General features: G+C 41.4%; 1 protein-coding gene across 1 annotated transcript in view; it reads right to left on the bottom strand.

Annotated features, from left to right (window-relative positions):
- Window positions 1-16,565, bottom strand: part of ALKAL1 (ALK and LTK ligand 1) — a 124,124-nt gene that overhangs the window by 31,032 nt on the left and 76,527 nt on the right. The window contains exons 2-3 of the mRNA XM_088469730.1: window positions 4,009-4,062; window positions 2,820-2,912 (exon numbers count right to left, since the gene is read on the bottom strand). Of these exons, the coding sequence (XP_088325856.1) occupies window positions 2,820-2,912; window positions 4,009-4,062 (147 nt within the window). The remainder of the gene's footprint in view (window positions 1-2,819; window positions 2,913-4,008; window positions 4,063-16,565) is intronic.

The raw sequence follows: 16,565 nt of genomic DNA, 5'->3' as shown, positions 1-16,565 counted from the left end.
ATGTCTCTGCAATGCTCTCTGATCTGACTGTCACTGCTAACCTCTCTGTATTATATGGCAGTCTCTGCAATGCTCTCTGATCTGGTGATCACTGACAACCTCTCTGTATTATATGGCAGTCTCTGCGATGCTCTCTGATCTGGCGATCGCTGAGAACCTCTCTGTATTATATGACAGTCTCTGCAATGCTCTCTGATCTGGCTGTCACTGCTAACCTCTCTGCATTATATGGTAGCCTCTGGTTTCTGCTTTGGGATGGGGCTGGTCATAGTACTTGTTTATAGCTCTTTGGCATAACAATTTTTTATACATTTCATTGACTATAAAAAGCACACCCACATTAAACAATTAGGGAGACTGTTTTTTTTAAATTTTATATTTTTTAATTTATTATACTTACCATATGCTAACCACAAGTAATTTAATCCTTTATTTTTAACTAAGTTGATAATTAGTTCACATATTACTTCATTTACAAGCATAATGTTTAGCAGCTAAAATAATTTGCATATTATTATGCTAATTATTTAGCTGCATATACATTTTAAGTGTAAATGATGTGATATTTGCACTTTCTGCCCATGTAGTTGACATTAACGGATTAAATAAATGAGGATCAGTAAGTATTATAAACGGGGCTGAGTAATTCCCTGGTAGGTCCCACTGCTTCAAGACTCCACCCCTTTCCTGTGGGAGACACTTGGGGGGTGTTTAGACACTGCCCAGCATGTTCTGGCTGTGCACGAAAACAGGGGCCCCGCTGGTGAACTGTTTAATTACTGGCAGCTGGCAGCGCCTAAACTGTGGATGCCCAAGTACTCCCTCCTCTCCCTGCCTGAGTCACTGAGTCCCCGTTCCCTTCTCTACTTTACCCTGTCTTTCTATTCTGCTAATCCCTCTTATCCCAGCTCGAGACCCCATGCCCTCGCCTAAGTCCCCGTCCCTTCTTCTTCTGTAATCTGTCTCTGTATATTCCTTTCCTGTCACAGATACAGGACACCCTGAAGTTCCACATGTTGTGTGTGTGTGAAGGGAGTGTATTCATATTGTCTTTGTTATATGTGAGTCACTGATGGTCTCTGCATTATATGGAGGTCACCGCAAGGCTCTGGGGGAGATGTAAGAAGCTCAGAAGCGGTATCAGCGCTGATACCACTTCTACCCGATGTATGATCGGGGGTTTGGCGGTAAATGACAGGGGCGCTATGCCCCTGTATGAACTGTCATATTGCCTGACCATTCGGCCCGCTGTAGCTGTCACTATCGACAGCTACAACCTGGCGCTGCCCTATCCGCACAGCAGAGACAGCGCTGTCCCTGCTGCTGCAGCAGCTGCCGGCTCCAGGCTGTGCGTGGGGATCTCGCAATACTTGCGAGATCCTGCTCATGCTCAGTGGACCCGGCCGGGACTGACACACAGCGCATCATCACTAGGCTGATGCGTTGTGGTCTCTAGCAGGTAGCGCCAGAGGGGGGAGTTAACGCTCCCCCTCTACAGCCGATGAGATGTTCATACATCTCATCGGTAGTGCTTCCTGCTTCGCCTCGGAAAGAGGCGAAGCAGGAAGCGTTATAGCGGCACATTAAGTGCCGCTATAATACATCTACACCTCTGTGCCTCATATGGCAGGCATTACAATGCTTCCTGCATAACATGGCTGTCACAACAGCGCACCCTGTATAATATGACTGTCACTGCAACGCTCCCTGCATTATATGGCGGTCACTGCGATACGCCCTGTATTATATGACTGTCACTGCGACACTCCCTGCATTATATGGCGGTCACTGCGATGCACCCTGTATTATATGACTTTCACTGCGACACTCCGTGCATTATATGGCGGTCACTGCGATGTACCCTATTATATGGCAGTCACTGTTATTATGTGATGTTCCACGTTACCGCGACACTCCCTGCATTATATGGCAGTCACTGTGATGGACGCTATTATATGGCAGTCACTGTTATTATGTGACGCTCCGCATTAACGCGACGCTCCCTGCTTTACATGCTGGGCATTACAATGCTTTATACCACACCCCTTCTATCGGATGGCCATAACTCTTCGTCTTTCCACCGTCTCCCTTCTGTGGGTCCCTACCATTGCATTGCCCTGGTGAACCATTCAAGCCCGAGTCCGACACTGGACATTGGGCCTGATTCAGAGCCGGACGCTATTTGCAGTCGTTCGTCCAGAAAATAGGGGTGGCTATTCAAATGAACCGTTCGCTCTTTGTGGTCTGTTCACGCCTCTATGTCTGAACGAGCGAACAAAACTTGCAGTCGTTTTTTTAAAAAATACGCCCCCTGGCCGCTCGCATCCTACGTCATGTCCGCTATTTATTAGATTAATCGAGTACATCGACCAGCTTATCAACTGCTCGCTATTCTTGTGGTTGGTTTTTGCTACCACTATCTTGCGAGCAGTTCTGGCTATAAAATAACCCAGTGACGTGGTCAATGACGCTGCTGTATTAATTATGCACACCCATAACACGCCCGTTTTGACCTTTAAGCACGCCTGCGTTCGGATCTCCACTCCCCGTTTTCAAGCACCTTCCCCTGTTACCACCCACATACGCCTCATTCTGTCACTCAAAATAGCAGGCATTCGCTATTTAGCGAACAAACGATTTTTGGCCGCACTGACTGGTTCGCGCATGCGTATTACGATCCGTACGCATGCGCAGTTGGGCAAACATCGCTCGGAGCGAACGAGCGGACGCTTACGAGCGGCTCTGAATCAGGCCCATTGCCCTCCTACAACTGTACTGCAATAATCTGAAACATTGGAAGATTAAATGATTTTCCTTACCTATAAAATGATTTATGAACTTTTCTTTAAGGTTAGAATCTCTGGAATATAATTCTGAAAAAACAAATGTTAGAATTAATATTACAGTATGTACTGAGTGATTTCAGTGACAGAATATTTGACTTTTCCATCTTTAAAAAGGTGAATTTATGACCTTTTTTTCATACAATGTTATGTGTGACAACACTGTATTCCTCTCATTACCACTCTGCTAGAGAACCGAGTTCCCCTCCTCTAGGGACCCATTTCATATTCCTTGCATTCCTTCCCTACTAATTAATACCTATTATTTTTGTAATTCACAAAAACAAATGCCTTAACCATTGCCTGGCATGGTCACATTAGATACGACCATGCCAAGCTGGGCTTTCCCTGACATGGTCACATCTAATGCGACCAGTCAGAAACTCCCACCGTGTGGCTGCTGGAAGATAATCTTCTCTTTGGGACCTGCCAGCCCCTGTGCATCCTTGCACCCTCCCACAGTGTCAGCCATGCAGCCGACCACTGTTCATCAGGCAGCCTTGCAGCACCCCCCACCCTGTGGCTTCAGAGAGGTGCAGCAGCCGAGTATACACTGGGGGTGGGGGGTAGCTGAGTGCTACTGGATTAACAGGCGAGGAAATGTTAATCCAGCAGCACTCAGCCCTCCCCCAGTGCATACAGAGAGAAGTAGCTGCCAGGGAATGTAAAGTCACAATGCCATGATGTCCCAATAATCGATGTCCCAATAAACTGTTGATTGATATTTAAAAGATTGATATTAATGTTATATATTTTAAAAATATAATTTTTATATAAAATTGTATTGGATATATTTTTAAATAGATGTTCCAAACCTAATTCAATCATTAAAAAAAATGAGCATTTTTGGGGAATTTTCTGTTGGCCAGTTAACAAGTTAATTGTATAATTTACCACTGAAGTGATGAAAGTAAAGTGTGTCTGATAGGCTGTCCTGGTTATTACTTTTCCCTTTTACAGAAGAGAGAAGGTGGGCACAGTGGTAAGCATTGGATTAAGCAAAAGAAAACATCCAGATGTGGCCTTTATGTTGAGGGGTCAAAGAGATTTTTCACAGAAGGATTTTTTTACCAGCAGATTCATTTGTCTCATGTGACATTGCTGTCCTGTAACTGCACTGCAATATCTGAAACATTGGAAGATGACAATAATGATTAATTCTTACCTATAAAATGATTTATGAACTTTTCTTTAAGGTTAGAATCTCTGGAAATTAATTCTGAAAAAAAAAAAAAACATCAAAATTAATAATATGTACTTAGTGAACTCAATGACAGAATATTCAACTTTTCAATCTTTAAAAAAAATGGATACAGTATATGCCCTCTGTTTCATACAATGTAATGTGTGACACTACTGTATTTCTGATATCACCACCCTGTGCTGTTAGAGACCCAGCTCCTTCCACTAAAACAGGGATGGGGAACCTCAGGCCCAGGGGCCATATAAGGCCCCCGAGTGTCCTTAGGACACTTCAAACAGTCACACCGCTGCCCTTACAGCTCCCCGGAGCATCCTCAGGATGCTCGGGGCATTGCTGTAATCACCGGTGATTGTGTCCCCGCCCCGTGCAATGTCACATGGAGGGGGCGTGGCCTGCACCAGGCCCGCGAATAATGTTATATATATCAAAATGGCTCTCAGCAGAAAAAAGGTTCCCTACCTATGCACTAAAAGAAAGCCTTAGTTGTCTTGGTTCCCCTCATCTAGGGGCTCTTTTTTATACCTTGCATTCCTGCCCTGCTAATTAATACTTGTTATCTTTGTAATTCACAGCAACAAATGCCTTAACTGGGTAATTTACCATTGAAGTGATGCAAGTACAGTGTGTTTGCTAGGTGACTGTCCTTGCTATTACTTCTTTCCCTTTTACAGCTCTTTCGTCATTTGCTTTTCACAGTAGTGAAGAAGCTTTTCTAATGCACATAAGTGGCCATCAGCTACAGGCTATATAGCTTATGCAATCTTTGGTGCACCATATTTGGTTTGCAGGGATACTTAAAGCATTAGTTTCTGCATGATTTTCAGTTTAATAAATAGCCCCTATGGTCATGAAACTATCCCCTGTCGCAAGCAGCTTTGTTCTTATGTAGACTTGTCTCCTGAAATACTTAGTGCTCCTGTGAACATGTACAAAAGAGAATGTATACATATACCTGAGAAATAAGAATAACATGCAGGTTCCCTAATCTAAATCAAATTAACCATATAAAGCATTATTTGGCTGATCACATCTTTGAGTTAATCTAGAGAAGCTGTTAGATTGAGCAGAATATGTCTAGATAAATAACTTTCCTTGTGTAGAAATTGTATGTACAAAACTGCAGGAATTCATTCACATACTGTAGGTAATATAAATCCCCAACTAAACCACACAATATTTCATATAACTTCTCTTTTACAGGGATACTAAACTACAATGACTACAGAATTGGTTTACTGATGTTGGATTATTTCTATCTAAAACCTTTATTGTTCCCTTGTACGAGTAGATCATGTTTTATTGAATTATGTGGCTTGTAGAAGAATTGAGTAATAGTTGAACTAAACTGGGGGAACAGAGGGTAATTTGTCTCCTTCCTGTATGTCAGCTTACTGAGATACAAAATGCTGTTTGTTAGGTGGCAATAGATATGTAACTAGCAGTAGTTGTAAATAAATTTCATACAAATTGATATTTCATCTATATTTTAAAGCAGCGTTCTTAACCACCAGCTAATTGTCTTGTGAGGCTTTAAGAACAGAACAATTCACTTTTCCAACTGAATGGACAATGAACACCTTTACCCTTCAACACAATCTAAATCAATGGAATTTCTGTGAGGAGACCAGAATGGTGCCTAGACCAGGTAGGCAAGAAGAATTGTGGAAAATTGATCTGTGGTATGCAGCCTGGAACAATAGACTTAGGGACAGATTCATAGTTGAACACCATAGGCAAACAAAAGGAGGTTTTCCAGTTGCCTGGAAACCTCTCTCCCCAGCCACATGACCATAATAGAAATAGTAATATAGAATTTTACTAGTGCTGCATGTTCTTCTCCGTATCACATAGGAAATAATTAGCACCACCTGTGGATCAATTAACATGTGTCAGTCAGTAATAAATACACCTATGCACCAACTAGAAGATCTGGAAAACATGCACTGTTAGGGGTGTACTCAGGTGTGCCGACAGCTGTGCCGAGCCCGGGTGAACAGGTGTGGCCTAATTGCAGGATGCATGACCACGCCCACTTAGGAAGATTTTTTTTTCTCTTTTGCGCTGCAAAGGTGTCGCTGTGCGCTGGGGAGGGGGGCGCTGTGAGCCCCTCAGTCCTGCACATAGCCAGTTGGAGGTGTGATCAGTGTGATCGCTCCCCCCCATAGGCATAGGAGACTGCTGTGGCTGCTGCTTAGCAGCCGCGTGCAGTCTCCCAGTGCAGCCCAGTAAGAGGGAAGGGGGGTGGGCGCCGGACCCAGGCCCCTCCAACAAGCCTGGGTCCAGGTAATTAGTACCCGCTCCCCCCCTCTCAGCACCCCTGGGTTCAATGCTATGTATAGACCATCAATAGGGTTAATTATTAATACCATATAATAATACACTATCAAGTGCATGACAAGACCAATATGTACATATACTGTATGTATGTCCAGGGCAGTCCTAGGTTCTTCTGCTGCTGCCCCAGACTACCAGACTTGCTCCGATGCTCTGGAATGGTGCCCTCATCTGAAATAAAAACATTCAGCTCAGGCAGAATGGCTCTACTGCCGCACCTAATGGCTTACTGTGATCACTGGTCTTGTATATGCTGGAGTTATTACACACAATACACTTTGTATAATGCATATTATAGCTGGTTAAGTGCTAATTATGCCCTCTTTATAGACTGGTCAGGCTTGCTCTTAAATCAAGCATTTGGAAACCTCCCTCTAGAAATCCTGCATTTCAAATGCGGACTAATGACACGCTTTTTTAGCAAAGTGAGCATGTGTCGCAGCCTACACTACATACACAACTATGAGCAATTAATGATCATTCTGAGATGGCCACATGTTGTTTGCTTCTTACACTACTGGATGGCAGTATGACATTCAAGCATAGAAGAGGCATCCCATGTTTGCATGTGGGCATGTAGACATAGGTTCGGGCTATTCAGAGGTGAGTGCATTAAGAGATCTGTCTACTTTTTTGGGGTGTCATGTCTAAGGATGGGGTGTGTGCACATACAGATAATGTCTATGATGGCTGCTCTTGTAGAAGAATTGCTGGAGGTGATGTGGTTGTATAGATGTATCCAATGCAGAATACAGGCTATGTGTATATGGTGTATATGGTCCCATCCTCATGATATCTTATTATGGTATGAAAATATTTTAAAATATGGAAAAATCAGATATCCAAAATAGTTCTGGTCCCAACCAATTTGGATATGGGAGACTATAATATTATTTGCATGTATAAATATATATATTGATTAAGAATATGTAAGTATATATTTGTTATCATTGTCTACTGAAGTGAGAAAAGTTCAATGATAACTTTAGGTTTACCTGTGGCCAGAAGTCAAACTACATGACTCCCCCGATATGTATACCTGGTAAAGAGTTGCTTGCTGAGCCATTGCAAACACAAAGAGGATATAGTAAACAGTTATAGAGTTAAAAAAAATATTTGTAAACAATAGATATCCCGAGGGAAATTATATTTTACAACAATATATAGTATATAGGTTCACTTGCTTTCAATCCATGCAGTATCAGCTTTTATACATGATTAAGCAATCATCTATGCTCAAGATACTTTAAAACAAAGGTTATTTGATGCAAGGGATTAAATACAATTAGAATGTCTCATGAGGTATTTTAAATGCAATAAATGATATTGTTTTGAAGAGCTAAACTGACAAATTTGAGTGATATAAAGACGGCAAAAAGGAAAGAGGAGCAGAGGATATTTGTGCTCAGACAAGAACTGTCCCTTCAAAATGTGTAACATTAAAAAGGTCTATAAACAGCTTTTAAAAGTAATGTATCGAGAAGTTAACCTAGTTACTCAAGTAGGATAAGTGGGATACTGTACTTGTCAAAAGGTTGACAACGACATTGTCGATATTCATAATGTCGGCGATGTTGAAATGTTGACAGGCAACATGTCAATATTATTACAATGTTGACAGGGGAAATGTCGACATTGTCAGAATGTCAACATTGTGGTTAGGCTGTGGGTGGGAGGGTTAGGGTTAGGCTGCCAGGGAGGGGGGGGGTGTGGTGAATAAGGGTTAGGAGTTAATGAGAGGCTAGAAATACTCACCCGAATGCCGGAGGATCGGATGTCTGACCTGGAAGTCACAGCCACATGACCGCCAGAACCCGGCAGACGCCATTGGAGTCCAGGCAGCAATCTGGAGCAGGTAAGTCTCTGCTGGGCCACCAGGGATGTTGTGTTGACATGTTAGCATGTCGATATTTCATCACTGTCTACATGAATGATGTCATGGTCAACATCAACCTTATTACCATATTGACATTCTCAAGTTGACTTGATGAATGTCGACATTATGACTGTGGACATATCACACTCAACCCTCCCAGGTGCATCTTCTATTTTTGAAAATTCTACTTTGTGAGCTGTACAGGAGGAAAAATCTCACTAAAATGACCCTGCATTTCTTCACTGCTTGAGATCACAATTCCCATTCAGTCACCCACTGATCTGTAAACTTACATTACAGAAGCTTATGCTGTGGTCTGGTGCATAATGCATTACTGACTAGGGCTCACAACATCTCTCATGTGACATGAAGTTTTGCTCAGTCCATAAAAGTTAGTATTTGGCTTCTTTTCAGTAACACAGGTTATAAAACAGTTACAGTATCATATTTCTTATAAACCTATTAATCTGGATACCAGGAATCTTAATTGCAGTATCATAAACATTGTAATATACATATTTACAGAAGCAGAGAAAAAATGGTACCAACATATACTAGTGAACCCCAAAGCAAAACATATTATACTAAATATATAATTGATACATTTTGGATAAATAACTTTGATCATGAGTTAATATAGCATCCCACTGAAAGATCAACTTCTATTATGAATCAAGAGTAGACTGTTTCCATGTGAAATTTGAATTAACAAATCAACAACATATAGATTGCCTTTCAATAAATAGTATTCAATGTTCTACAGTACCATAAATATAAATATTGGGCTGTTTAATTATGATATTAATAAATAAAAATGGACTGTGATCAAGTAAAATATCAATTTACATCAGAAACCGATACAACAGGTTACATTTCACTATGATGTTGAAGTCAATCAATAACGTAGACTGCATCTCACTAAGGACCTAAATATTTTATAAACCAATACAGTAGGTTGGGTCTTACTATGAAGGGAGGTAGTTGAAACATCGGCTGTCGGGATGCCAGAGCTCAGAATGCCAGTCAGATTCCCGGCACCGGCGGTAAGTATTGGGGCTAGTATTAGGTACTAGGAAGAGGAGGGTTAGGTTTAGGCACCAGGGATCAGGTTAGGTTTAGATTGCACTGAGGGAACGTTAGGAGTAGGCATAGAATACTTATCAACAGGTGTCAGTATCCAAACCCTGTCAGGATTCTTACTGCTGGGATCCTGAGTATGGCATCCTGTACCCAACCCACTAAGAAGACATAAACTTGTATCAATAATTAATATAGTGGAATGCATTAGAGTGAGATATCTTCTGTCACGGAAATAAAGTGGACTGTGTCCCTTTTAGACTTCAAGTTCTGTTTAGTAAAGTAGAATGTGCTCCACTGAGAGTTTCAAACGTGGGAGAATTGAAATAATAAAGTGAAACATTGATTTATCTGAATAAATAGTGAATAAATAGTGAATTAATTATAACTGGAAATAAAACATCTATCAGAAATAGATAAAATTAAGTTTCTTCAGCTAAAGACTTGACTTCGGTGATTAAGCAGTTTCCCCAATCACCCAGTATCTAGTACAATCGTTGTGTTTGATGTGACTACACTGAAGCCGCAGCAAAGCCAATCAAACAGAAAACAACAAGCACTAATGCTGCATACACATAATGCTGCATACACACATAAAGATTTTCTGTCCAACCATCCAACTAGTTGATTGATTGGTTGGAATGAAAATCTGGTAACGTATGGGAGCAACTGATGATCAGCAATTTGCTCATAAATGCCAGAAAACAGATGAAAATGGACATTCAGACAAGTTTGTTAAATGATTGATCTAAACAATTTCTTCAAACAGTTTTTGTCCATTTTCCGGCATTTGGGAGCAAATTGCTGATTGTCATTTGCTTTCATACCTTACCAGATTTTCATTCCAACCAATCAACTAGTTGGATGGTTGGACAGAAAAGCTCTACATGTGTATGCACCTTAACTCTTGGATGGACAATGCAGATGTAATTATAATATATCAAATCGACAGCTTCCCCAAAAAAATTGGGGATCTGGAACACCCCCCAAAAAAATCACAATGAGTCCAAAAAGATTTGGAGATGCTTGTCTGTTAACATATTTCTTATTAAATATATAGTACATAAATGCACTAATATATAAATGTTCACAATAACCGGATATAGTATAACTACCTAAAATGTCATATTTTTTAAAACATTGCTTCAGCAATAGACAATGAACCAGGCTATATTTTGTAAACATCAAACATCTAAAAAAAAAAAAAAATCACATTCATATAAATTGTCCCGACTCTGAGATTAGAAGAAAACCTCTTTAGGCTATTTAAAACTTCAACTCTGTGTGCAACTCGATAATCCAACTGAAACTTAGTAGCAGCAGAAAAGTAAAAGTTCCAATCATAAAAAATTGCAATCTGTAACTTGGATCTTTTCCTCTAGATTTCTTAAAGAGCCACAGACCACATCCATAAAATAAGCACTTTGATATAAATTTGTGCTGACCACAGCACATTTATAGAGGTTAGTGGCAGTATGAGATTTATCATGCAGTTTTTAGACAATCAGTAAATAGCATTAGCCGCAATGATGTTAATTAGCACAGTCCTGGCACATCTACTGTGATTAGTAATGCAGTCCACACTTCAATCCCTCAGGCGGGGAAATGCTTTGAGAAGTGCCCGTTTAGCTGGACTCTGATTGCGCTGATCATCCAGTATTACCGAGGCATACTGTGCTGCATCACGGTTTTGGTGAGAACTCTCTCAAACAGTACATTTATATGAATGTGTGATTTTTTATTTTTTTTAGGTTTTTGATGTTTACAAAATATAGCCGGGTTCAGTGTCTATTGCTGAAGCAATATTATATTAACAGACAAGTGCCTCCTTATCTTTTTAGCTAGCCAATCAAGTGACACCTTCCCAGTGAGATAACATTCACTAGTGCAGGCAACCATCATCACCACTGTGTATGCACACCTGCCCTCCAGCACTTGCAAATAATATGGCTTTGACAGATGTATATACTTATCTGCATCAGTCTGCATCTATTTGCAATTATGTGAAGAAGTCTTTACTTTTCTAGGTCTATGGCAATTTGTCCATGTCATCATACGTCCCACCTATTCAGGTGCATGCAAATCTGCATGGGCACATAGACTGGGGTTTGCTTTCTGGCCATAAACAGAACTAAGAAAGCTGCTTGATAGGTCAAGTTTTCAAAAAGTCAACACCATTTTGGTGAAAGGCAAAATGTGAACACATTACAAATGTTGACACAGACAAAATTTCAACAGACAGTCAAAACAGTCGAAATTTCATTAGTTTTAGGATTATTACTGTTAGTTTGGCGCTGATATTTGATTGTCAACATTTTGTCAGTGTCCATACTTTGTACAAGACCCTAGAAAGGAGCTGCCTGGCTGTCTCACCTTAAGTAACTGTCTAACAACATCGACGTTGATCGATTTTGATTGTTTTTCAACTATTTTCAAACATAAATTGATTAACATTGACTTTTAGTAACTTACTCCCAGGACTGATGCAGAGTTGCATGCAAATCAGCCATAATTGCTCCCTATTGCATGCATGGAACTAAGGACCTGATTCAGACCTGCTAGCTAGATGCGTTTGCACGCTAGATGCGTATGCAAATTTTGGCAAGGCAGGTGATCGCACGGCAAGGCATTAGGACGCTCACTATGTCTTAGCGTGCATTCGCATTTTGTATGCAGACGCCCACCAGCCTATTCATAAGATGCACACTTGCAAACATCATCTCCAGAAAGTGTATGCAACCATCAGTACATCGAGTATCATTGGATGCGATCGCAGTGCTTGTGGCCGACCATACCCTAACGCAAGCACTGCGAGCGATTCAGTTTGTTAAACTCGGCCAAGTGACATGTACTATGATGCTGCCTCTTAATTATGCACGCCTCTGACACGGTGTTAACACGCTCAGACACGCCTGTTTTCGCACCTCCACTCTCCCGTTTCTTGAGGCCAGCCCCTGTCACCACAAACAAATGGCTTCTCCTGTCACTCAATCTGCTGTGATGTCTATGCGCAGCGAGCACATGCTTCATGATCGCTAGCACTGGTTCGCGCACACACATTGCGATGTGTACGCATAGGCAGAATGCAAGCAATCGGCTGGCTGCATGCGAACGGAACCTAGTGAGCAGGTCTGAATCAGGTCCTAAATGTTTATATTTGCTGTATGCATCTTCTATCTGTACTCTAGATTTGATACCTGTTATCAGTGAAGCCTTATCACTGATGTAAACATTCATCCTTTAAACAAACTCTGCATTTAAAAGAAAAAATATTTATAGAAAGTAAAACAAAAACCACAACTGTAGACTTCATATATTAGTTCACTTTCTTTTCTGTATTGTTTTCAATTTATATAGCCAACAATGCATAGGAACTTTTCATCATTTTAATCCTCATTTGACCTACTTTTAATCCTGTAAAAAGCTTAGGACAGTCAGATCTGTTCTCATTTGAACAAGGGTCTTTCATAAACATAACAATACATGCATTTGTGTCTTGATTCAGATACATTGTACATTTTTTTATTTTTAATATACAGTAAATAAACTTCCTATCGACTGATGTATGTCTACATTTTATGCAATTGTAATAAACCATTAATAACACTAAAATAAAAAAATAAATACATGGAGAAATATTGGTGGGGAAAAGAATCAGCTTTATTAAATAAGGTATAAAGAGGTAGGGAAGTAATTGTGGTAAAAAAGAACGGACCCACACAGCAGTGTTGCTACTGCTAACCAGTGTTGTTGTTGCTAAACACCCCAATCAGGCCTAGACGGGGGGCCTTCTGCCAACCCATAATCCACACACTAAAGGTATCCAAACTCCCCTCCCAATGGCACACAAAATGCCCATCAGGTCCAGTGGTGCCGCTGACCCCAGTAGGAAATAATCAGTCTAACCCTCGTATTCAGTGGTGTAACTTCATCTCAGTCACCCGGAGGCCAGATAAATATGTCCCCCCCCCATGCTGACTCTACAACTTCGTAAAACAAATTTAATCCTGAATTATGGATATGCAAACAACAAAAATACAAATAGTAATACCTAGCATGCAAACTGATGCACAGTTTAAAGTCTAAGGAAGATTCAGTGGATATGGAGGGGCCGCTGCAAATATCAGAGATACCTGATGTATAGTAGCATCACAAGGAGGGTGTGGGTTGCACCCGTGTGTCACCCGCCAAGGGGTGACACGAAGGTGCAGACTCCCCCTCAGTGACAGGAGCTGGATGCTGCACTTTATAATTAAGTGCAGCACTCGGCTCCTCACACTGTGAGGGAGCCAGCCGGCACTGCACACACCTCCGGCACCCCCCCTGCCTCCTGGCTCCCAATGATAATGGGACCACGGGGGTTTGGCTGCAAGGCTACACCCCTTCCCATGAGGCTACGCCCCACAATGTGCCTCCCCTCACCAGGTGACACTGTGGGGAGGGACACCACTGCTGATGTGCTCCCATCTTTTTACATTATGGGATCCTATTTGTGAGTACCCAGTATATATATACTGATCAGCCATAACATTAAAAACACTGACAGGTGAAGTTAATAACAGGTGATGATAAATTAATTATCTCATTCAAAGAGAACTGCCAAAGGGTGGGATATTTTAGGCAGATAATGAACACTCAGATCTTGAGGTTGATGTGATGGAGGCAGAAAAAATGGGCTAGTGTAAGGATCTGAGTGACTGACAAATTGTGATGGGTCAGGGGATCTCCAAAACGACAGGTCTTGTGGGCTGTTCCCAGTATGCAGTGGTTAGCACCTACCAAAAGTGGTCCATGGAAGGACAATCAATGAACTGGTGACATGGTCATGGGTGCCCAAGGCTCATTGATGCCCATGGTTAGCAAAGACTAGCCCATCTGATCCTGTCCCACAAAAGAGCTACTGTAGCACACATTGCTGTAAATGTTAATGCTGGCTAGATAGAAAGGTGTCAGAACAGTGTATTGCAGTTTGCTGTTTAGCTGCAAGTTGTCAGTGTACACTACGGTCTACTGCCAAATATGCCTACAATTGGCATGATAGCTTCGGAACTAGACCATGGTGCAATGGAAGAAGGTGGCCTGGTCTGATCAATCACATTTTTTTTTACATCATGTAGACAGCTGATTACATGTGGGTCAATTACCTGGGGAAGAGATGGCACCAGAATGCACTATGGGAAGTAGGCAAGTCGGCAGAGGCAGTGTGATGCTCTGGCAATATTTTGATAGGAAACCTTGAGTCCGGGCATTCATGTGGATGTTACTTTGAAACATACCACCTATCTAAATATTGTTGCAGACCAAGTACACCCCCTCATGGCAACGGTATTCTCTGTTGGCCTCTTTCAGCAGGATAATGAGCCTTGCCACACTGCAAAAAATGTTCAGAAATGGGTTGAGGAACATGATAAAGAGTTCAAAGTGCTGACCTGGCTTCCAAATTCCCCAGATATCAGTCCAATTGAGCATCTGTGCAATGTGCTGGAAGAACTAATTTGAGCCATAGAGATCCCACCACACATATTGCAGTGCCGCAGCGATCTGATGGTAAAGTCCAAGATACCTTCAGGGGTCTTGTGGACTCCATAACTCGAAAGTTCAGAGCTGTTTTGGCAACATGAGAGCATGAGTGGGGTCTACACAATATTAGGCAAGTGGCCTTAATTGTACCCTGATCTAAATTAGGTAATTACACAAATGACAATAATAAAAATTATAATATTAATAATACAATACAAGTTTCTGCACATTCCCAAATACCCCATTATATGTGACTCAGTATGCTAAATAGCAGTCAGGGAGGTTTTATTTTTACATATTTGAAAGGTTACCTTACATTTCCTAAAATATATTTAGAACAAAAATATAGTTAAATATAGTAATAGCAAATTTTGGACCCCCCTTTGCAATTGTGCTTTATGGTTTAGATCAACATTTCTCAAACTGTGCACCCTGGGGTGCCACGACACACTTACAGGGGTGCTGCAGCAGGGAGGTCCAATACGGTCCAAAGTCAAATTATTTGGGTCATGTGCTGCTTTAGCTACAGCGCATGGCCATTTTCACAGAGGAGGGCACAGGCTGCTGCACTGTGCAAAAATGCAGTTGTCGTGCATATCTGGCTCCGCCCCTATCATACCCCCTCCTCCTCTTTGCAGCTACTTCTTCCAGTCCTTCGCAGCAGACAGAAGAGTCAGACTCTGCTCCAGCAGTTGTGTGGGGAATAGCATGCCGATTAATAAGGAGGAAGTGCAGGGCTCCACCTCCTTCCTCTAGAGGCAGATCGGCAGTAAAAGTGGGAAATCTTAATGTTTTTGCTCCTGCAGCAATACCGTCATTTGTTACCTGAACTAGATATGAATAAATATTTTCTAATGCAGAGACACTGTAGGCTACCTGTAGTGCTCTTTCTGATGTGGAACTACAACTTCCAGCATAAGCTCATCCTATCTGTCTTTACTCCTTTGTTCCAGATCTGCTTCTACAACCCACTGTCCTTTTGTATCCCACCTTCTCCCCCCTTGCCTTCCACTTTTCCACTTTTGATGCCTCTCCTTTCTCCTCAGTGTGATAAGCAAAACCAACTTTGGTGAAAACACAATCATGTCCATCACCACATAATTGAAGCAATGGTTGGCAGGAAAGCTCAATTTTCTGATTTTTAGAATATTTACTGAGTTACTGAACAGGAAACTTCTGGTGGAAGATTAATTAAGCGCTGCAGACATAGGAGGTTATTATGATGAGAACCTTACTTGTTTTTGCTAGTGTTAAATAGTGTGAGAGGTTCCAATGGAACCTCAACACTTGTTGAATTTATCCCCCATGGCCTTGGGGTGTCCCGCGAAAATTGTCTGAGACACTCTGGGTGCCATGAACCGGGAAAGTTTGGGAACCACTGCTTTAGTTATTCAATCATGACCATCTAAGTCACTAGGGAATATGCAGCACTTTGGATATATTATTTTCCGCAGTGTATTATTATTATCATTATTGTCATCAATAACTTTTATTTTAAAGGTGCCACGAAGTGTATGTAGCACTTACGGGTGAAGATACACCGTGTAGACAGAAGTGATTACACAGTGACAGCAAATAGATTAACACAATTTTATTGATGTCAGTACTTTGTAGGTTCACCACGTGCAGTGATTACTGCAGACACCCTTCTTGGCAAACTGTCCACAAGTTCCTGTACAACAGCAGACGGTATGTGTTTCCATTCTGCCTT

This window comes from Taudactylus pleione, unplaced genomic scaffold, assembly GCF_031769625.1.
Source record: "Taudactylus pleione unplaced genomic scaffold, aTauple2 ptg000093l, whole genome shotgun sequence".
NCBI lineage: Eukaryota > Metazoa > Chordata > Amphibia > Anura > Myobatrachidae > Taudactylus > Taudactylus pleione.
Note: the sequence above shows the minus strand (reverse complement) of the source record. Positions and strands in the feature narration are given on the sequence as shown.